The sequence below is a fragment of the Eptatretus burgeri genome, chromosome 18 (genome assembly GCF_056783735.1).
Source record: "Eptatretus burgeri isolate ZD-2024b chromosome 18, Ebu_testis_v1, whole genome shotgun sequence".
In the NCBI taxonomy this organism is placed as follows: Eukaryota; Metazoa; Chordata; class Myxini; order Myxiniformes; family Myxinidae; genus Eptatretus; species Eptatretus burgeri.
In genome coordinates this window covers 25,961,912-25,985,414 of record NC_140978.1, presented here as the reverse complement: position 1 = coordinate 25,985,414, position 23,503 = coordinate 25,961,912, and the positions used below count along the sequence as shown (strand labels likewise).

General features: G+C 46.0%; 1 protein-coding gene across 1 annotated transcript; it reads right to left on the bottom strand.

Annotated features, from left to right (window-relative positions):
• Positions 1 to 1,211: 1,211 nt before the first annotated feature.
• Positions 1,212 to 23,304, bottom strand: TSEN2 (tRNA splicing endonuclease subunit 2). Its single transcript, XM_085863454.1, has 12 exons — positions 23,196 to 23,304; positions 15,655 to 15,999; positions 14,512 to 14,593; positions 13,702 to 13,741; positions 12,749 to 13,088; positions 12,354 to 12,428; positions 7,883 to 7,933; positions 7,641 to 7,779; positions 7,355 to 7,391; positions 6,052 to 6,166; positions 5,435 to 5,524; positions 1,212 to 5,202 (listed from the first exon to the last, which is right to left on the bottom strand). The coding sequence occupies exons 2-12, from the start codon at positions 15,946 to 15,948 to the stop codon at positions 5,137 to 5,139; spliced, it is 1,329 nt and encodes a 442-aa protein (XP_085719580.1). The 5' UTR covers positions 15,949 to 15,999; positions 23,196 to 23,304; the 3' UTR covers positions 1,212 to 5,136.
• Positions 23,305 to 23,503: the final 199 nt, after the last annotated feature.

Sequence of the window (23,503 nt, the reverse complement as noted above, 5' to 3'; positions counted from 1 at the left end):
TTAAGTCAGGAAAACTGCCAGCTTAAGTCGGGGGGTGGGGGTGCTGTGTTAATTAGGAAGGGTTTAAGGCCAATTTCTCCCAGTATGTGATTGCCCCCTGTGACCTTTTCCTATGTTTTAGCACTTACAAAGCCGGCGATATAAAGGAACGACGCTTTTACAACAACAGGGAGTCCATATCCCGAGGCTTGGGATTGGTCAGTGTGACATGAGAGAAGACGACATGATGAGAGAGGGGATAGTTGAGTGAGATACGCGGTGGAGACAGAAGGGTCTCGCTCGCTGGCCTTTCCTCAACGTGACGACGAAATATAGCAGCGCGATTCTCACTGTTCGTGCTGATGTGAATTTGCCCACATGCTGGAGTAAGAAGCGAGCCATTGTCTGTTTGGCTGAGTCGCGAAGTTGTCCGTTTCTGAGGAGAGAAGAGAAGAAGAGCGAACCTCGGTGCCTCAAAAATCGTCAAGGAGAAAGGCGGTGACCATTTGCGGTGAGCGAACCTGGTGTTGAGAGGAGCGGGGTCGGCACATTCGTTCGTGTGAGGAAACTGTATGAAGGTTTGTGGGCCCTTACTGAAGGAGAACCACTCGCATGAATTTCCACGTACGTTTCCCATGTGGAGAGCGGCCTGGCACCATTTTGGGTGCGGTTTCCCGTGCAGGACTACACGGTTAGATCCCCAAGCTCCTCAAAGGATCATTTCTGGACACCCAGCGAAGTGCCAGAATAAAGGAAGGGATTTTCTTTTATTTTATCTTTCCCCTTGTCTATTTCTGTACCTGTGTGGAGGCATCTCAAGATTAGCTTTCGTTTGCCTCACGTTTTATTTTTATTATGCTTTGATTTATGTTTATTAAACCAGATTTATTAAGGTTGCTTGTGTCTTTTTTCATTGTGGGTTCGAGTATAAACGTGTGCATCCGTCTGCTATGCGTCCTTGCCGCCCTCCATCCCGCACGCGCAATAATCTCCCAAGATCATGTGTTCGCCACCAAGGTAGAACCGTTCGGCTATCCATCCAGGTGGGTCTTAACCGGCGTGGACACGACAACATTCTCAACCCAACGCTACCAAGACTTATAAGAATGCACGTTCTTTTGGATAGAGCTCAAAGGTGATCATCAAATTGTGAATTGCAATCAACCAATCATTTTCACAGCTTGGTTCATGTATTTGCAAATGCGTTGCATCTTCCCACAGACCACATGTGATTGGACTGCATTTGAGATTTATTCATTGTACAGTACCGTACCTCTAAATTTGATATTTCATCATACAAAGTGGATTTGACAAACCTTATATTATGGCGATTGTAAATTAGTGGTCAAATTGATGTTCATGATGCAGTTTTTAGGGTGCCCGACTGGGCATCCAAAAGTGGAACGCTAATAAAAATTTAGGTGCCTGACACTAAAATTAGGTGCCCCCGAGCACCTGCTAAAGTCGAGCCCTGATTACAGACCCTTTTTTTGTATACCTTGTCGAGGCTCGTGTGAGAGCTAACGCACAGCAAGGGGGGCATGAGACAAGAGGGGTGGGAGTGGGAAGGACAAAACAGTGGAGAACAGAGACATTAGGAGATCTGTGGAAGGGAGAGGGATGGTACGGGAAACATAGGGAATACAAGATGGACATAACAGAGACTTTCAGGAAGGAAAGCAGGGAATTTGAAAGAGGTGGGCTTGGCGTGGATTAACGGGGGTAGAAAAGATCAAGGATTTGGATGGGGATGATAAGAGGTGGTGATGAACAGCTATTTTGAAGGCCTGGAGGGAAGAATGGGATTGAAGAGAGTGTGGGAGTTTATTCCAAAGGTGGGAAAAAAGAGGAATGAAAGAGTGAAGGTGAGCAGTGATTCGTGATTTTGGTAGTTTTACCAGAACGGGGGTTGTTGGCAGACCTTGAGCGCCCTGCAGAAATGTGGGGACAAATCGCAGAGAGAGCAGGGGGGGCAAGACTGGAGAGGTATACGGTAGACAGAAAAACCACCAACCTGCCTGCGGTGAGAGAGTGAGAGGCCCAAGGACTCAGCCTCATCGTGGGAGATGCCATTTCATAATTCATCGGATCCATTTAATCAATTTATTGCTATTTCCCAGGAATCGGCGCCCGATCTACACTGGTATGATTTTCCAAAATTTCAACATCGACTGTCAATGCTATATTGATCTCTACCCGTCTATTGAACGTGTTCCCTCACGGAGCTGTCAATTACTGTCTCTCTGCAATTCAAACATGAATTTTCTCAAGCTTGATGCGCGTAAGACAGACACACCGATGCTTCGCCAATCATCCCTTCTTTAAAAGATCCAACCCCACACTGTGAAACTTGATCTCTGATTGTTCAGTTCCCAATCTGTGTAAAGCACAGGAATACTTATAGTACATGCTCTCATAATGCGATGCTTGGATTACTGCAACTCACCATTTGCAGGTGCATCTATCTCCCTCTTCTTTCAAGCCCTTGAGCTGATTGACAATGTGGTTGCCAGGCTTATAAGTTAAAGCTCTGAAATGTGGTCACATCACTCCACTCCTCAAAACAGTTCACAGGTTCCCTGTATGTCAATAGATAGATGTTAAGATATCAACAGTAACCTTTAAAGCCTGAATATCATCGCTAATTTCAGAACACAAACAGTGATCTGCGTGGGTGGCATAGGAAGTAAGAATAGATAAAAATAAAAAAAGCTAAAATGGTGGTTGCACGGCTTGGATGAAAGGAGAAACTGACATTTCGGTCCTTCCCCTTCATCAGAGCAAAAGTATACTTTCTTAGCTGCATTTTGACCAATTGAGCCTTCTTCAGTTAATCTCCCCACCAGTAATATTTTCTGCCTTTTAAAACTCACCCAGACCCGATATATTTCAAAATCTATCGTTTTTTTTTTTTCTTTTCTCCTCTTCCTTCTTTGTAAAGCGCCTGCAGCCTTTGTTCAGTCGGCATAGGTTATGTTTTCACCACTATTTGTCTGTCTTTCTGTTTGTCTGTGAGCAGGATATCTCAAAATGTTATGCACGGATTCAGACGAAACTTGGTGGACAGGTTGGGGGTGCGACGAGGACAAATTGATTCGACATTGGTGAGGATTGGAATCTATTCCATTCCTGCACAGAGCGTTGGTGCTTCTGAAGCAGTCTTTTGGGCTATTGGGCACAATCCTGGACAGGTCGCCACTCTGACGCAAGATACTCAAATGGCTCAATCATCCCAACAAGCTGGTACTCATTTTGACGACCTCGGAAGGAACACAGGCTGAATCAACCTTACCTCGTATTAATTCAACAACTGAGCGGGATCTGAACTCAGGACCATAGGATCCCAAGCCCACAACCCTAACCATTAAGCCAACACCAGGCATATGATTGGGATTCGGATACAAGAATTTGTTAAAAGGGATTCTGCACCATTGAGAGATAGGGCCAAAAACGAAATAAAGCATGATATCTCAAAAGGTTATGGACGGATTCAGACGAAACTTGGTGGACAGGTTGGGAGTGTGACAAGAACGAATCAATTTGATTTCAGTGAAGAACCGGATCTGGATAAGAGAATTATTACTTGGTCAAGTTATTCTTCACACATTGAGAGATCGGGCCAAAAACGATATCTCAAACAGTTGTGCACGGGTTATGACCAAACTTGGTAGATAAGGTGGGGAGGTGACAAAAATGAGCCAATTGTTTTGTATGTAGCCTGTGGCTGCTGGTTGCATCAATTCATGGTAGCGCAACTGTGCTGCTGTGCAATGAGTAAGCTGGTACTCATTTTGCCGACCTCAGAAGGATGACAGGCTGAATCAACCCACCTGGTGTTATTTCAACGGTTAAAACATAGGCTCAAAATCAAGACGCTCAGACCTTAAGCCAGCCACCTTAACCATTCTGCCCACACCAGGCTTACAAGCTGATTAGAGTTTGGTTAAGATATGGATGTAGATCCGGCCTATTAAGTGTGATACAAAACGTAACCTGTTCAGTCTGGTGGAGGTATGCGCTACACCGAGTGCCGTTCTAGTTGATTATATGAAAATCAATCCATAAAAAATTGATTGACAAGGTTTTTGAATTTTGTACATAAATTATATTTTTCTCAATTCACTTTATATATTTTAACATTTATTTGTGGAGCTTGTACAAACTACATGCATCAAGTCCATTCTGTTTCGTCACATGTTAACATTAACACTTTTCATTCAAGCTTCTGGGTCTCACGATCTGCCATGATCTTTCCTTGGAAAGCCACATTTCCAACCTGGCCTCCAAAGCCAGTCGCCGACTGGGAATCCTCCGTCGTGTAAAGTCCTTCCTCAGCCCACCTGAGCTCCTGACCACATACAAAGCTTTCGTCCGCAGCCTGATGGAGTACTGCTCTCCCCTCTGAGCTGGTGCTTCTGCCTCTCACCTTTCTCGGCTTCACGCTGTGGAAACCAAGGCATTTCGGATCATTGGTATCACCCGCGATGACGCTAAGTCCTTGGCCCCCTCACTCTCTCACCGCAAGCAGGTCGGTGGTCTTTCTGTCTTCTACCGTCTCCTCCCCGGTCTCGCTGCCCTCCCCCCCCCACTCTGTATGCGATATGTCCCCCCCCCCATATTTCCGCAGGGCGCTCAAGGTCGGCTAACAACCCCCTTTTGGTAAAACTACCAAAATCACGAATCACTGCTCACCTTCACTCTTTCATTCCTCTTTTTCCCGCCTTTGGAATAAACTCCCACACTCTCTTCAATCCCATTCTTCCCTCCAGGCCTTCAAAACAGCTGTTCACCACCACCTCTTATCATCCCCCATTCAAAACTTCAATCTTTTCTACCCCCACCAATCATCTTCAAATTCCCTGCTTTCCTTCCTGAAAGTCCCTGGAATGTCCATCTTGTATTCCCCATGTTCCCCACCCCATCCCTCTCCCTTCCACAGATCTAATGTCTCTGTTCCCCACTGTTTTGTCATTCCCACTCCTGCCCCTCTTGTCTCATGTCCCCTTGCTGTGTGTTGTGTGTTCGCTCTCATATGAGCCTCGACAACGTATACAAAAGAAAACAAACAAAAAAACACATAATCGTTATTTCTCAGTTCGCAGGTGTTCATCTTGTCGTCCAGGGGTGTAGCGCTGCTCAGAAGCAACACCTCATGCCTCAAATGTCCATCTCTTGTTTCTCCACACATTCTCGCGATGACACCCAGCGGTTCACAAGAACTTCCTTTAAGCATGAAGGGAAGTGGAAACAGCGGAAGATGTGGACCGAATAATTAACGAACCTAAATTCGTTTGAACAAAAAAAGATGGACATCTCGTAATTTCCTTGTCCTCTTTCGTTCTATGTGGACAATATTGTCCTACATGTACAATATCAAACCTCAACCCAAAGTACAAGAACAAGCTGGGAGACCATTTTATGCAAAAATCATGAGAGTGCTGTCAAATGATCAAACCTGCACTTTAAGTTTCTTCAGACATTCAGGTGACTCGAGCTGCTCGCTGGTGAGGTCTTGAGGGCACACGACAAAACAGAACAGTAACTCCTGAAGAAAGAGAGAGAAAAAGAGAGAAAAAGAGAGAAAAAGAGAGAAAAAGAGAGAAAAAGAGAGAAAAAGAGAGAAAAAGAGAAAAAAAGAGAAAAAAAGAGAGAAAAAGAGAGAAAAAGAGAGAAAAAGAGAGAAAAAAAGAGAAAAAAAGAGAGAAAAAGAGAGAAAAAGAGAGAAAAAGAGAGAAAAAGAGAGAGAAAGAGAGAAAGAGAATGACTTTATGTGTTTGTATTTATTATTAAATACATTTGGCATGCTTATCGATCATTCTGCTACTCTTCGTATCATTACACGGGAAGCTCAGTAATCCAAGAAGGCCTTTTGGGTGACCAACGTGCGCAGTATCACAGTCCATTGACTCCAGCACATCATCAGGATTAACCATGCGTTTGGTTTTTATAAGGTTACAAAACAAGAGAATCAGATGTATGCACTTCGAAGCGAATCATAGATCCATTCGGTTTGACTCAGCAGAGAGAGGTGAACGGATGTGGAGAACAGGGTGACAGTAGGCCCACGCTAACCTTTGACACACTTGTAGTCGATCGGTTAAGAGCAGAAAGCGATCTCCAGCTGAAAGGACGCCGGGCTTGTCCACAATAACTGCCAGCCCTGACCATCTCCACGATCACAGAGTAACTTGTGGGGAAAAACAAGAACGTTCATGAGATATGGTAAATAATCACAGATGTGTGTCGTGCGATATCAAAGACATCACATGGCGGCCATTGATGCAAAGACATGTCAGTGCAGGGGAGGTCGGGAAGGGGAATTGCAAATGATGAAATAATTATATCGTGCACATGCAAAAATAAATAAATAATAACACCGTGCATCCTGAATCTCAACTGGATCAGGAGCAAGAATCACTCACACCCCCGCACACTCCCTTCGACCCTGATTGTTTTTTTTTTTGTTTTTTTTTTAATGCCGTGAACAAATTTTGGTACATGACTGGTGATGAAGCTTGTCGTCAAGTTTCATTGAAATTGTGTGTGTAGATTTGGAGAAGAGAGCAAATACCTACTTTGGGAGGAGGGGAGTCATAAAACTCCCATAAACCCCCGTAATCAACACAGACTCTGATGCGGTTGATAAACCTTCGTTAGGCGTCAGACATGAAGCTTGTGACCAAGTTTCATCAAAATCCTGTGTTTGGTTCAAGCGATAATGACTGAAGTGTTTACGGACTCACTGACTCATTGACTCACCTTCGGACACTACTCGATTGCATAAGCTCACCTGAATAAAGGCCAGGTAAGCTGAAAAATTAAAACGATTCTCAAATGTTTTTTTTTTTTTTTAAAAGACGTTTTTTTTCTTTTGACAAATTGAATTGAAACCACCCCAGAGCAGCTGGGTTGTGTCATGACATCAGTGACTGGTGGGGAATGACACCGGAGGTTGCACTCAAATGATACCCTTGGAACTCCAACGTATTAAAGAGACCACTGGAACACCAAAGACAATAAGAGCAAGCTCCACAGAACAACCATGATGCACCACCTGATCCTCCCCCTCTCAACTCCACACTCTCCATTTGCATTTCCATTTACCATCTGAATGTCCGTTTTGTTAAATTTCAATTTGTTACATTTGTGAAATCAGTGAACAACGTTCACAAGAAAGAGTGCATCAAAAAAATAGAAAAAGCCAAAACCTTAGCAGAATTATTAATGCGTAACCACGTGACGTGCAAATCTTCCGTCAGACTCTGAATGGTTGTCACGTACGGTACCCTCCCCACACAACGTAACATAATGGAAACGATTCCACTCGAATGGCAAAAGTCCCATTTCGCAGAGAGATCAATGACTGGTAACACACCTGGCATGGTAAAAGGCAGGTCCTTTCCGATAGAGCACTGTGCGGAGTGGAACAGAGGAAAGTTAGGAATCGGTAAAACAATCACCAGGCTCTGTACCCTTGTACATGCTGTCATCAACGTGTAACAAGCGAAGCACTCTTCAGGCCCATCCTCCATTTAAACACCCTTGGAGAACTTTCATCAAACAAAAACGACGCCTAAAAACGTTCATTTATAATTTACCAAACACGGCTCAAACAAGGCCGACAGACGTCGAGCTTGGAGACACCCTCTCCAACAACTTACAGAAATCAGCTCCATACTTCAGGCCAGGTTTGGGGACCCAGCCACAGCAGCGAAAGTGATGATATGCTGCGTAAATGGCTGGGAAGTTTGGGCAGGAAGTGAGAAAAAATCGCCAAAGTCCTGAATGAGTCAAAACTTTCTGTGAAGGAGAGAACACGGTGACGGAGCATGGTCGGTGCAGAGGAGGACGGTACAAAGGAGTGGTGACTCGTGTCAAAAGTGACCGGGGTGTTGATACTCACCTGTTTCTGTGAAATTATGAGACATCCAAGGGCATATGACAGAAAAAAAGCCTGGGGCGAAGAAAAGTTAAAATTAATCACAACAGTATGATTCATAAGTGACATTAAGGGCATCGAAGTAATCGGTGGTTTAAGCTGACTTAAGACAAGAATACACCCATTCCATAATAATCTTCTTCATTCGTATGGAGCACAAAGCTTCGGAGTAGCATCATTGGCTGAGGGCATGGCCGTGTATCTAATGCAGTGCCCTCTGTTGGTTAGGGCAGGAATTTGTAATTTGTTTAGGGTGCTGGCAAGAGCTCACCCACTCTTTGTGAAGAACACCATGCGATCCTTAACGTCCACCAATTAATGCTGGTAGACGGGATGCCCAGTATAACGTCCGTCCGAGAGACGACACACACACACATTGATGAATCACCCTGCTAGTGCAAAACCGGGATGACAGTTGATAGCTGGGCCGGGATTCGCACCCAGGCCAGACAGCTTAGAGACGAGTGTGCGTACCTCTCGGCCATTGTGTCAGCCCGCTCTATATCATGAAATGGACAGATGCACCTTAGCAGAGCCATCTGCCATCAGCGAGCTGTTATTGATTTAAATATGAAAATTATGGTCATGAATAAAGACAATAATAACAATGACACCAACGGCGACGGAGGGTCCACAAATGGTTTTATCCGATATGGGAGGGTGCCAATACAGACAAGCATATCACGAACACCTATTTTATCTCTTGGACAATCAACATACAATTTTCAGCATTTGACAGTGCGCGTCTGAGAGAAGGATTTGAACACCTGACACCCCCTGACATTTACAAAGGATGCTAATAGCAGAAGGAAAATCTTTTGAAGTCCTTTCGGCGAAATATTTCTGGTGAGAGCAACTCACACTTGGGCTCAGGCGGTTTTCAATGTTGGTCCAACAAATACATATTTAATTGTTATCGGATACGATATGTGGAACAGGCTGAGAGAAATTATATTTCTTTGTCATTTTCTCCCGTTTATGGAACCACCTTCCATCGGCAGTTCTGTCGTACTCTTCCCTCCAGGACTTCAAGAAAACAGTGCAGCGCCATCCCAAGTCATCCCTAATTCTGACCCAGATTGACCTTTCTGAACCCACCGGGCGTAGTGGCGTGCGCCTGTAATCCAGCTACTCGGAGGCTTGGGTTGAAGGATCGCTTGAGGACGGGAGCTCTGCGCTGGGCCGCGCTATGAGAGGGTGTAGGGCAGCCTGGAATCATGGCGAAACCCAATCCTTATTCCCTGTGTCGGAAGAGGCGACCAGGGTTGCGTCAGGAAGGGCATCCGGCGTAAAACCTATGCCAAATCAGTATGTGGATCATAATGGATGATCCGCTGTGGCGACCCCTAACGGGAGCAGCCGAAGGTCGAACAACATTGACCTTTCTGAACCCAACCATCTTACTTCCGAGTTTGTGTTTCCTCCCCTCCTCTTTTCCTGTTTGTTCATTCCCTTGATGTTTGTCCAACTGTCAGTTATAACTTGCTGTTCCATCATTCCTGAGAAAAGAAAAAAATTGAACGAAGAAATGCAACTTGCCAAAAATAAAATAGGATGAAAGTACAAGATACATATGTGGGTGCGAAGAAGGACTAAAGAGGCAGAAGGGCACACGGGCATGTAAAGGGTGATGGAAGAGCTGGAGGACAGAGGAGAAATGATTTATAAACAGATACTGGGGTTGGGAACAGGCAAACAACATCAGAAGGAGTGGATAAGTCTGAAGATTCCAGTTATCTTGGGGAAGTGCGCTGGGGAAGTGCTCAGCTCAGCCCGACACCGTGGAAACCAAGACCTTCAAGATTACTGGAATCTCCCATGATGAAACCGAGTCGATGGGCCTATCACTTTCCCATCGCAGACAGGTTGGTGGTCTATCTTCCACCGCCTCCTTTCTGGTCTTACACCCTCTACTCTTTCTGTACTACCCCACCCCTCCGAGGATCCTGTAGGGTACACACGGTCCACCAACAACCCCCTTCTGGTGAAGCTACCTAAATCCAGGATCACGACTCACCTCCACTCATTCGTTCCTCACTCCACACCCACCCCAAGCCCACTTCCTTTCAGATTTCTAGTTCTTCCTTCCTGAGAGTTTCCTTCTATGTCCATCTTGTCCAACCCATGCCCGTCTTCATAACAGTCTTCGTCTTCAAACAGGAGGAAGGACAGAGGAGATTAAAGAAAGGGATAACTGACATTGTGATACAACAAAGAGCAGAATAAGCATTTTACCAAATATAAAGCTTTCTTTTTAAAAATGTGAATATATTGTTGTGGGCCGGGGGTCAGTGGCGAGAACGACCACTAGGTGGGGGAGGTTTGCGTCGTCTCCCACCAAACTCCCCGGAATTGTAGGCCGTCGCTCGGATAACTTCGCGAGCCAGCGGGTCGTTTAACCCACCGTGGTCGCCAATATTTCAACCGCGTAGCGTAGGGTCTATTTGTCTATAACCAATTTACCTAATTAACTACATGATTTTGACTACCGGGGAAACCACGCCCTCGGCACGTCTTGCTCGAACCGGGTCACTCTACCGACTGCCGTAGAGTTCCAACTACCAACTCCGGTTCAGGTGCAGCCGAGCGGAAACTGCCAAAGCCGTGCCGGCTGGAATGAACGGATTATCGGGGATAAAACCCCGCCTAAACTCAGACCCGAACCATGCTGGACCAATTCAAGAAGGGACGGAAACGAATTGGGAACATTTCTAACAAGTTTTATTTACAGTAAATGAAGACACAAAGCAAGACTTAACGTGAATAGGCAAGAAGTATTTACAATGATCCAAAAACACTTATTCAGTTCGACTTAGAAGACGGGACCACACGCAGACACACACACACACAAAATGAAAAGAAACCCAGAGTCCTTTATTGGACCCTCACAGCCGAGGAGAGAGACAAGCTGTGGGTCAGAGTTCGGATGGGTACCTGGCCGTCGGAGAAAGGGGGTACTCCGTGCTGCGGCACCTGACAATGGTCGCTGGTTTGGTCCCCAGTCGCACGTGTGGGACTCGAGGTTTGTGGTGGAGCTCGGGTGGTGAATGGCTGGGGTCCATGGAGAGGGGTCGGGGTCGCTCTTCCCTTCCTCGTAGAGGGCCAGTAGAGACACGTTCACCACCTCGACGCCCACCAAAAACTCTTCAAAATAACTTTTAAAAGACTCTCCATGACCCCAAAAAGACTCTCCATGACCTCAAAAGACCACCCAAGACCTCACAAAGACCACCCAAGACCTCAAAAAGACCACCTGCCTCAGAGAGTGCTCAGGAATTTATGGACCTCCCTCAGCGGGGAGGGGCCTTGGTGAACACACCTCGCTGTCTGCCTCCGATTGGACAGGTCCTACGGCCCGCCTTTCCGAGGCGACATAACTGACTTTTGGGACATCTGTATGTTGAATGCAAATGGTTTCCAGATCCGTAACAATATTATGTCAGAGGAGAAGATGTCAAGAAGACAAAAGCTACTTTGTGTAAAACATAAAAATAACAAATTTGAGGGCTCATGGCATGTCGGCAAGTGACGCTGCTGAGAGGAAAATATCTCCCGAAGAGATGTATCGCAGTACATGGTGTCAGTGTAGCATCACCCAGGAAGCCAGAAGCAGATGCTTGCATAAATCGCACGATCTCAAACACAAGATATCAACTTCAAGCTGAGTTCCAAAAAAAACCCCCAAAAAAAACCTCAAACGTCAAAGCTATTGAATAATTTACAGGACCGATGCACGTCATTGCTGATTTTGCACGCACTTCCACCTTCATTTATAATTCCGCATGAAATGACACGACAGGAGCATTGTACATTGGTTTGAGATGATAACTGGAAAAATATAATTTGACGTGAATACGTTGATGGATAAACCTCCACCGACGTTAGGTACCAACCCACTGTTACGTTTGATCTCAATTAAAGGTCACATGAGAGGAAGGCAAGCGCGAGAGAGAAAAGCGACACATCATCAGATGCTTCGAACTTGAGTTATGATCTGCAAAAAGGCACGACCTTTGACCTTTTGAACCCAAAATCAAATCGCTTCATTCTTGTATTACACTCCATATTTGTGCCAAGTTTGGTTAAAATCCCTTCAGTGGGTCACAAGTTATCGTGGTAATTAAAAAAAAAAAAAAACTATAACCGACGGATAACCCGAAAAAGCAACGCCTGCGGTGTTTCACTTCAGAGGCATAAAAGCGAGGATTTAAATTTGTATTTCAAGGCAATTGCAAGCAGAATGTCAAGATAACCGGTTGACACACTTTCCTACACAGATACGAATTTTGAAATTTGTCTGCGTGTACAGTCTGCGATTGGCTATTGCGTACCGAAAGCCATGAGCGAGTGAAAACGTCACAGACATGATGGCTGGCCTTGTATTGGATTAAAAAAAACACACCTACCGACAGAAGATCCAATCTTTAGGCCTTACCTCCTCAGGAGCCAGCTGCAGGGTTTCAACAAGCAGATACGGTTCTCTGTGTCGAAACAGTTGTGCCTCAGGACCCTGAGCAAACACATGATGAGGCAAAAACGTAAACAGGATACAGTAAGTCGATTTGTTGTGGGCCTCAACTACTTAAAGGCATGCAGCCATAATCAGTACAAAAAGTGGGAGGACATGATCGAATGCAAGGTGATAAGTACGTCCGATTGCATTCCTCTTGCTCCATCCACCCACCAGATCAAATTTCATACGATATCTCTCAGATTATAAACCTCAGTAGAACACGAGCACAAGTCAAAGGTTACATTCCCTTTCGTTAAAATGTGTTGCCATTCTTAGCGAAAGGATGCAAGTCGGGTCCGCACCACGGGTGTACCTACCTCGTCAGAGTTTTGATCCCGTGATGGTACGAGCACAAATCTACTGCGACCAAGGTCCCTTTTAGAATCACGAAAACAATCTTGTTCACTAGTTGGTTGAGAGTCAACGCACAGCTCCGATACATCTGACACTTCTTCGTCAGAGCATGTTGACCTTGTCAGAGCGATTTCTTCAGGGTGTAGGGTGTGGATCGACTCGGCCGAAAGCTGGTCGCCCTCGGTCACGTCAAGATCCGCAGAGCCAGGATGATTGAAAGAATGCAGCAAGGAGGCCGTGGTTTGCTCATCGTGGCCACGTAAGAGCAGCGTGGAATGGTACCAATTTAAGTGGCAGGAGAACCTGCGAGTGAGAATCGAGAAAAGCAGTAGATGCAAGAGCACTGTCTCACAATCAGTCGCTCAACAAATTAGTATAGTTACCTTGTATCCACAAACAATTTGGTCTGAGGAACAGTCACTCATAGACCAAAAGATCATGCACCAACTCATTTGACTAGGTTGTTTCACGACAGGTTGGCATATCTTCTTTTACTAGTGTCGACTCAAAATCTCGAACGGAACCAAATAAAAGGTGCCTCGAGTGATGGAAAAAGGGATGAGCACCCCTTCCTCCCTATCCCGATTCCCAATCCTGCATCTGTTAATTCAGTTTCAGGAAATAACAACATTATAATACGCACACTGTTTAGCAAAACTAGCTTTAGTTAGCCTTCAATAACAAAACACTACCAACTCATATATCTGCCCAGCAGGCGAGGTTCAACCCCTACGTTTGAACCACCGATGGTCTTCATCTTGGACTGTGTATGACATCGTTAAATTATATCTTACGCACATGAGGGTGCCCAGACTGGAACATTGCAAACACTGGTGTGCAAGTAAAAGCCTACTTGTAGTGGAGTTTAAGTCATATTTGTGGGATGTTTAGTGAGAAGTATGGGAAAGGTACGCACTGGTATTTTGAGATGACTGGAAGCCCGTAAGGATTTCTTTCTAGGGAGGGGAATGAAGAGGGATAAAAACATTTTGGGATCATGGTGCGACGAGGAATCATGCAAAAAAAACCCCCAATTATTGCAAACACCCTAACGAGCCGACACTGCCATCATGCGAAAGAATAACGATCGTCCATGCAAAGGCATTTCTGAACACCAGGTAGGAAGACAAGCTCCTCACCTTCATGCAGTGTCATAACCTAAAGCCAGTAACACTCGTATCGTTGTTGACATCGGAGAAATTCCATAGCCTTTTCCAACTTGAAATACAATATTAAAAATGATAGAATTGTTTCAAAGGTGGGATTTGGGTAGAGCAGTGATCTTCACTATTTTTTTTATAGGGTGGCCACTTTTGCTCAAAAGACATCAGTGTGAGAGCCACCACACCGCCTGCGGGACTCCATAATAGCTGCTGTTAGGCCCCGCCTCCACATACTCTTCTTCGTTGTGGTTAACTGGTTTGCAAGCGTAATTGTTCATATACTGCAACCACATCCTGATGTAGGGATGTGACTTTTATGCTTCGCATTGTAACACTCATCTGAAACCATTGTGTCAATTTGATAGCATTTCAACCACAGGTCAGGGGCCACAGTTTCGGCCACCAGGGGCCGCCAGTGGCTCATGGGCCGTACAATGAAGAACGGGGGGAGTATAAGGTTAGACAATAGCAAAGCTGCATATATTGTAAGTAAGACGGTGGAAGGACGGACAAACACAGAGCTTCACCAACATCAAATAAATATACTCAAGACAACAACGAACCTTTCCAACTTTCCACCAGGCCGGGGTGCGAACCAGTGAATGAAGGCTTGCTCCGAGAAAGCACACCCTTACCGAAGCAGCCCTTGGATAAGGAAAATAAAAAAATGAAAATGAAGGTAAATAAAACAAGTTTGGTGAATTTCTGCCCAACTGTTTCAGAGGAGATCGTGTGATGGACAGACAGAGCCAGACAGACAGAGCTGACTACAATATCCTCCCCTTTTTTTTCAAAAAGCGTGGAGATAAACATCACCTGGTGGGTTACAGGCAGGAGGGTGGGCGGAGGGTTGTGTGCTCGATGGTGGGCAGAGGGTCACGGGAGGGTGGGTGGATGGTCGCATGCGAGAGGATGGGTGGATGGCACTGGGTCATGTGTGAGAGGATGGGCAGATGGTGCCGGGTCACGTGCGTGCAGGCGGGTGCTGGTGGGTGGATGGTGGCGCGTCGCTTGCGAGATAAAAAATAAATAATGTGAAATTAAAACAGAGATTAGAGACTTCTTCCCTCTGATAGGAAGTTGTCATTTGCTTTTGGACACAAGAAAAGGAAGTTGCTCTTTAGTGGGGCAACTTAGCATAACAATTCTGCATTTTGTGAGGAAAGCACCAAATTTGGCACACTAGTAGCCTATCATATTATGAACAGATTTGGATATTGGGCCATCTCAAAATTTTTGATGGCAGTGGAAAATGGCTGCCACAGCCATCAGCGGCTGAATTTGAGATGGCCCAATATCCAAATCTGTTCATAATATGATAGGCTACTAGTGTGCCAAATTTGGTGCTTTCCTCACAAAATGCAGAATTGTTATGCTATATTTAGCTAAGTTGCCCCACTACTTCTATTCAGCAGTCATTATAGACACAATTTCGGGGTTTCACGGAGTTCAAAGGTCAAATCAAGAGGGCTGCACCCATTGTAAAAATGCATAAAACACAGTCCTGTAACCTCAAGCATAAAAAAGATGGACAAATGCATCAGGCTTTAGGGTTTTGATGGGGTCAGCTTGGAAAATAAAAATAAAAAGCAAAAAAGGAAAGTTTGCCAAAAGGGGATATCAAGAAACTTCAAGGCTTGATATTTTCACAGTTGGACTACAGCAAAACACAGCACCAGACATCCCAGCTTTCCATCATTCCTCACCCCAAAGTAAATCTCGGAGGCATCTCTGTGGTTATTCACGACGACAGACCCGTGGATCAGCTCCGCAGAATAAAAACGCCATTGTCTGGGTTCAAACTCCTCTTCCACTCTCTGCGCCTCTTCTGGAAGGGACTCTGTGGCCTCGGTCCTCCGGATCGCTTTGACTTTTACGTCGCCGGAAGTCTGGCGTTTTATTTCCGAAGGACCTTGATACACGGCTGCAGGGAAGGGGCCTTCGTACACTGCGCCCACATTTCGTTTCCGCCGTGGCGGCCGGAACACTGCCGAGGTCATCGGTCCTTCAGCCCGTGTCGGTCAAAGCAAGTTGTCCTCTCACTGGGTTTCCTGTGGGATAGTGAGCGAGAAGAACAAGATGAAGGCAAACAACTGATCAATTAAACTGGTACTATCATTTCCTGTGATACAGATGTCTTACCTCCATAATCTCTGAGTACGAGGGAAAACAAACAAACACAAAAAATCCAACCTACACCTTTCAGAATTGGTGGAAAACTAAGAGGACGACTTCAGCACAGAAAATAAAGCAAATCAAAATCAAGTAAACTCCAGGTCCTGCTTTCAAGAAATAAAGTCATGCAACCCCCTTTGGGGGGGGGGGGGTCAGGTTGTCGGCGACGAAACTGTCTCCCCCACCAAGTTTTTTTTTTGTGAGGAGGGTGTATGATATGGTCATCCAGCAGGATTAAAAACAAAACTTGTCAAAGGGCGGAGGAGCTCCTTGTGAGCCAACGGCCATCCATATCTAGTGCCCAACTGTGTCTGCGGACATCCTCCTGCAGATACATCCATCCATTGGGACCATACTCTGTGAAGAGCAATTCTGGATGGGTCGCCACTCCGACAGAGCATACCAGCATGCTGGCACTCCTGCAGTTAGGTTACATTTTATTAGGAGGTTGGTAGCAGGATTTGCACTCCAGCCACCGAAAAAACCCTTCATTCCGTAAAACACACAAAAAAATTCTGAAAATCCACTCCGAGGGAGTACCCTTTGCAGGGCAGATCACTGGATGATGGGATTGGGGCAAAGCCTTCGGGACCCCAAACTTTGATGATAGGAGGGAAACCACAGCGTAAACTTTCCGGGTCAGATTGCGGTAGTGTGTGTTGGGGTGGTGCTGAGATGTCGTCGACAGACGGTAGTCTCCTAGGGTTAACATGAGGCGGTCACTTCGGGTGGGTGCCTGGAATGTCTTATCCTGAAGAGAGGTTGATCACCTGTCTCCGCTATCATCTGAGCTCAAGAATTTGGACATCGGTATTGCAGCACTCACTGAGGTTCGGAGACCGGATTGCGGCGAGATCATGGCAGGTGGTTACACAGACTATTGGTCTTGTCGCTCTGATGGTTACCATGCCAAAGGAGTTGTGGAGCTGTGTCCAATAAGCTGACCCCAATGATAATTGAGGTAACACTGGTCAACGAGCGCTACATGAGACTAAGGATTCGTCACTCCTTAGGTGTCATTTCCCTGGTTTCTGTAAATGCTCCGACTGAGGCAAGTGATCTCACCATGAAGGACACATTCTATGCCAGGCTCGAGTCTGTGGTTGATCAGTACCCCAAACGAGATACTCTTCTCGTCTTGGGGGATTTCAATGCATCGACTGGAACTCACAGGGATGGTTATGAGACGTGTGTTGGTCCCCATGGGTCAGGAACTATGAACCAGAATAGCACCAAGTTCCTTGACTTTGCAAGAAGTTATGGACTTAAGGTGTCCGGTTCATGATTTCAGCACCCGCAAGCTCATCGCTGGACTTGGTATTCCAACGCTGGTGGTGTGGCAAAGGAGATTGACCACGTGCTCATTGATGGTTGCTGGAGGATGATCCAGAACTGCAGGGTCAATTGGAGTGCTCAGTTCCTCAATACTAACCACTGGCTTGTTATAGAAACTCTGAAGTTGCAACTTACATCCAGGAGAATGATACCATCCCAGCCTAGGCTGGATGTTGGCAATTTCAAGGATGAAAGGATCGGTGAGGAGTTTGCGAACAGACTGAGTGGAGATTTGGGGGGTCTGGGTGCTTTGGGGGATCCTGAAGAGTTGTGGAGCGTCTTCAAGACCACCGTCCTTGATGTTGCCGGTGGATGTCTTGGAACTCATCGGAGGGCGAAGAAGAATTTTGTCTCTCAAGTGACACTGGATACCATTGACGAGAGTCGCAGGGCCAGGCTGAATGGCAGAGCTGAGCTGTTCAGGGAGCTGAGGCGTAAAATTGTACGTGCGCTCAGGGTGGACAAGTAAGCCTACGTGCGAGGAATATGTGAGGGGGTAGAGCATCACCTGTGGTCAAATGATTCTCGTCCTGCTTACAGGGGAATTCGCACATTGCGTTCCTCCAAGCCCATCCCTCGGTGTACTGCAGTTGGAGCAGAGGGTGGTGGAGTCCGAAGTGAAGGCTCGCTGGGCCGGTTACTTTGAGCGGCTGTACGAGGCTGATCCACCAACAGTCGAGTTGGATTTCAGGGGTGTTACTATCCCTATTGTTGACCCTCCAATCAACTGTGGTCCACCTTAGTTTGTGTAAACACATACTGCAGTGAACCGGTTTAAATGGGGGTAAAGCTCCTGGGATCTGTGGCATCCATGCTGAATTTCTCAAGGGTGGTGGAAATGCTGGACTCGTGTCGTTGCATGCAGTTCTGTGCTCTGCCTGGAACACAGACATCATCTCAACTGACTGGAAGAGGGGCCTTGTTGTCCCTCTCTGGAAAGGGAAGTGTGATCGCCAAGACTACCGAGGCTGTTGCAAGACTACTGAGGCTGTTGCAAGACGACAGCAACAACTACCGAGGGTTGACGCTGCTCTCAGTGCCGGGAATGGCCATTGCTCGGATAATTATTGATAGAGTTCACCACCATTTGCTTGAGCACTAGCATGCAGAGCAGTCAGGCTTTACACCAAAGAGGTCAATGATCGATCATATCCTTGATCTTCGGGTCCTCACCGAACGCTGCAGCCTATGTTGATCTCTGAAGCATTTGATTCAGTGACTCAGGATGCCCACTGGAGGATTCTTGGTCTTCGTAGGGTGCCACCAAAACTGATCAATCTGATGTCTGAACTCTACTCTTGTACTGAGAGTGCTGTGAGTTGTGGTGGTACCATCTCTGACTTATTTCCAGTTGTTACTGGAGTTTGTCTGGGGTGTGTTCTGGCCCCCACACTTTTCAGCACTTGTATGGACTGGATTCTTGGGAGGATGTCAGAGAGATCAAGCTGTGGAGCATTGTTTGGGAATGTCAAGATCTCTGACCTTGATTTCGCAGATGATGCAGTCATCTTTGTGGAGACTCGAGATATTCTTTTGGGGGCCCTCAAGGTACTGAATGAGGAGTCGGAGCCGCTAGGATTACGGGTTTCCTGGGTCAAAACTAAGATCCAGGCTTTCAATGATATATTGGATGCTGCTGTCCTGTTTGTACCTGTTTGTGGTGAGGATGTTGAGGTCACGGAGAGATTCACTTACCTTGGCAGTGATATTCATGTCTTTGCTGGCTGTGAGTCAGAGGTCAATAGACGCCTGGGTCGGGCCTGGGAAATCATGGATTCACTGGATCATGGGGTGTGGCGATGCCAGTACCTGTGCGGGAGGAAGAAAGTCTGAGTCTTCAGGTCCTTGGTATCTTGCTCTATGGATGTGAGACTTGGACTCTGACCAGGGATCTGAGTCAGAGACTTTATTCCTTTGGTACCAGGTCTCTTCAGAGAATCCTTGGCTATTGCTGGTCGGATTTTGTGTGTCCAATGAACGGTTGCTGAGAGAGACTCAAATTAGATTTGTTACCTGCATAGTCCGTGAGCATCAGTTGCGGCTGTACAGACATGTGGCTCATTTTCCTGATGCTGATCCTGCTCACCAGATTCTCTCAGTGAGGGAGGCTCGTGAGTGGAGGAGGCCAATGGGCCGACCACGTGCATCGTGGTTGCAGCAAGTTGATCAGTATCTCAAGGATATGGGGATGGACCAGGAATCTGCCTGGTGGATGGCCAGACAGAGGCCCCTGGAGTATTAGCAGAAATTGGACGCAGCGACGCCCTGCTCCGATGTATGCTCCCATGCATGACCTGACCTGATGCATGGTTTTTGTCACAACGTCCAATCACATTCACATTTCCCATTTGATTCTTCTCAATTTAGCCCCTCACCACCCCTAACCAACCAGCCATCATGTGTTAGTAACAATTCGATGACCCGTCATTTAAAAACAAAATCTCAACTTAACAACAACAATGCATGCACGTCAATGCAGTAGCCTATGCCATTTTCATCTTCACTCAGTCAAAACATCTCATGCCGACAATTAAAAAAAAATAGCTCCGCAAAGCGGGCGTAACCCCTCAGCCCATGCATTGTAAAAGGAAGCAGTGATATCACGATGATGCAGTCGGTTAGAGCACGTTGGACGTCATATCGAAAATCAATCAGACTTCAAGATGGCAACCGTGGCGGCCACACTGAAAATCGCAGCGCGCCCATTTTCGAAAGGAACCTTCCTCTACTCAACCGCAACACAGGCTACAAAAAAGGATTTAATCGGACAAGGCGTTCTCCTCAAAATCGACAGAAACCAATTTCAAGATGGCTGCCATGGAGGCCACATTGAAAATCGCAGCGCGCCCATTTTCGAAAGCAACCTTCCTCTACTCAACCCCAACACATACTGCAAAAATGGATTTAATCGGACAAGGCATTCTCCTCGAAATTGACGGAAACCAAAAGTTGACAGACGCCCGGACGGATGCCCGGACAACGCCTGCAATTTCAAGATGGCTGCCATGGAAGCCACATTGAAAATCGCAGCGCGCCCATTTTCGAAAGGAACCTTCCTCTACTCAACACCAACACACTCTGCAAAAATGGATTTAATTGGACAAGGCGTTCTCCTCGAAATCGACGGAAACCAATTTCAAGATGGCTGCCATGGAGGCCACATTGAAAATCGCAGCACACCCATTTTCGAAAGGAACCTTCCTCTACTCAACCCCAACACACCCTGCAAAAATGGATTTAATCGGACAAGGCGTTCTCCTCGAAATTGACAGAAACCAAAAGTTGACAGACGCCCGGATGCCCGCCGGACAACGCCTATGACGACAATACCCCTTAGCCAATTCAGGCTGAGGGGTAACCAGGAGAGTGACGTGGAGGATCACATAGTTCAACTGTGGGATTTAAGGGGGGCGGGTGGTTTCACAGTGGGAATGAAAGGGTGTGGGTGTTAACTGTGGTCGTGAGTGGGGAGGGGGTAGAGGTGGGTGGTTTAACCTTGGCAGTGAGGGGGAGGGGTGGGTGGTTTAACCGTGGTTGTGAGGGGAGAAGGTGGATGGAACCAAGGTTTAACTTGGATGAAACTTGACCACAACCTTTTTCACCTGTGATGTACCAAGGTTTGTTCATGGCATTAAAAAAAACATTCATAGGTATTTACTTTCTTCTCCATTATATATTTTGTGGGTCATCCATGCCAACCAGTGGTTGCCCGATTACCTTATCCAGCAGCTACCAGGTGAGCACCCAGGGGGTATTGCCCCTATGTTTGATATCTCTGTGAGGTTCATAGTCATCATTCCTGTAGGTCCAGCTATCACTAGCACAACTTTTACATTCTTCAGCTTCCAGGATCTTCTCACTTTATTCTTGCGGTCTTGGTGTTTGGTCATTTTCTTGATTTCTGCATTGCTAGTCCAAAATTACTGCCATCAACACCTCAATCAGCAATGCCTTCTTCTCTCTCTCTTTTTTGCACTTAAGTATGATATCTGGTCACAACACTTTGTTTTTGATGTTCATACTCAATGGGATCATTACGTCATACGTGAGCAGTCGGTACTTCCATGTTTTCAGTTTTTTTGGTTTTTTTGGTCGGTAGTTATGGTTCATTTTCCAACAAATTTTCTGTAATTGGGACATCAAAGTTTTTGCAGATGTGCTAGCCACTAGCGGATTGCTTTACAAAGTGTTGTGTGTATAGCTGTTCTGACATGAGTTTGTTTTTTTTGTTCATTCTCTCTCTCTGTCTCTCCCCCCCCCCTCCTTGCATCCCTCTCTCCCACAGTGTTGCAAAGTTTGGTAAGGTATAGCTCTCCCCACCCCCCCTCCCTCCTCTCCCTGTCTTCCTATACCTCCCTCACCTCCCTCCCCTCTCCCACCCCCCGTTAACACCCCCATCAGTGAAGTGACGGGTTCTATTTGTTCGTCCTTACTCGAATTCACGGCCCGTTATTATCTTGCCAAAACAAAGTTTTTGCAAGATCTATTACTTGGTAAGTTTTTTTTTTTTTGTTTGTCTGTAATCATTGGATTTTTCACCTTTATATCACTCTGTAGAGCACAATTCTCATCGGAAACTCTTGTGGGTACACATATCATAGTATTATTACAAAACCCTTCAGCACACATAAAGGTCAAGGTCAAGGTCAAAGGTCAAGGTCACTTTGCGGTAAATCATGGAGGTCGATGAAACCCTTATTTTTTGAGTAATTTTAATCGAATCATCTCCAAACTTTATGGGAATGAAGTATATGGTCTAGCGCTCAGCTGATTAGTTTTTGTGTGGCGATTGGCCTTGACCTTCATGCTTAGCGCCTGAGGTCAAACATATTTGACCTCAAGGTCAAATTTTCAAGTTTTAGGAACCATATCGTGTAGTACCTCAAATTGAACACCTCGATGAGTGCTTTCTAGATATGTCAAGCTTGAGACATTATGATGTCATTTGGTGACATGATGAGGTAAACGCATATTTTTCATGGTTACTCTGTAGAAAGATTCTCATCGGAATCTCTCGTTGGCAGATATTCCTCAAGGAGTCACTCCTGGTGGATAGCAGCTCTGTTCACCTCAGTGTGACCTTAAAGAAGTCACACGTGGTCACCTTTTGGCAAGATACGGTTAACCCTGCGGGTGACATTGGTTTATTTGTGTGTTTGGCACGCTACTCCTCTTACAGTTCTGGACAGATTCCATCCAGACTTGCTACAGAGGATCATCGTGATCCCAATTAATGTATAGGGGTGTTTTTATTTTTGCTTGTGGTCTTGGGAGGGGTGAGGACAAATTTTCTATGTAAATGTGTCTGGTGTGGCGCCACTCCAGGTAGGGGAGGGTTATTACAAGTCTCTATCATTTATAGTGCGGTATTCCTGTCCCCACGTTTTCCAGCGTCGTGAGGTGTTTTGAATTAGAAGCAGTCAGTATGTTTTTGCTTCATGCACGTATCAACCCGTAATTTTTTTTTTTTGTTGTTGCGCGTACAGTTGCCTATACACCGCCCAAATAAAGGTATGCGTCAAAAGAACGTACTACTTCATTGGAACAAGATCATCCGTACGGCAGCGACTCCGCTAATGTCGATAATTTTGCCGAGCTCGAGATCATGATCATGGCACACTCACATAGGGAAAATTTCAAGGTTACCTTACTTTCACTTTCACACAGTAGAAGAAAAAAAATGGCAAGGAGGGGGAGGACAGAGGGATTATCGATTCAGCTGAAGGGAACAATTTACCTGAACTGAAATCCGAGCCGAGCCGCACCCGTCGCAGTTTAATTCGCCCTGTCGACTCCAATCCCGATTCGAATCAGTCAGTTCAGCAACATCCGTTACAATATTGTAGTTGTTGTTGTTTGCTAATTTCACAGTTACGTTCCTAAGTATTATTCAGACAAAATAAGGATAGGAGTTTCTGACACGCTTCCGAGGATTATTCGATGATTGTTATTATTGTAACTTCGACGTATATTTTGCCCATGGTAAGATGGCGGCCGTCTGGCTTCAACGGCTGTCATTGGGTGTCCTGTCACTTCAGCGCACGG

Bases quoted from the DNA above. Each gene is read 5' to 3' on its own strand.
- TSEN2 (XM_085863454.1), bottom strand. From the start codon at position 15,948: ATGACCTCGGCAGTGTTCCGGCCGCCACGGCGGAAACGAAATGTGGGC. The intron at 14,594-15,654 runs GTGAGGAATGAT...TCCTTATCCAAG, and splicing joins CCTCCGAGATTTACTTTGGG to GGCTGCTTCGGTAAGGGTGT. The intron at 13,089-13,701 runs GTGCGTACCTTT...TCTCACTCGCAG, and splicing joins CCAGTCATCTCAAAATACCA to GTTCTCCTGCCACTTAAATT.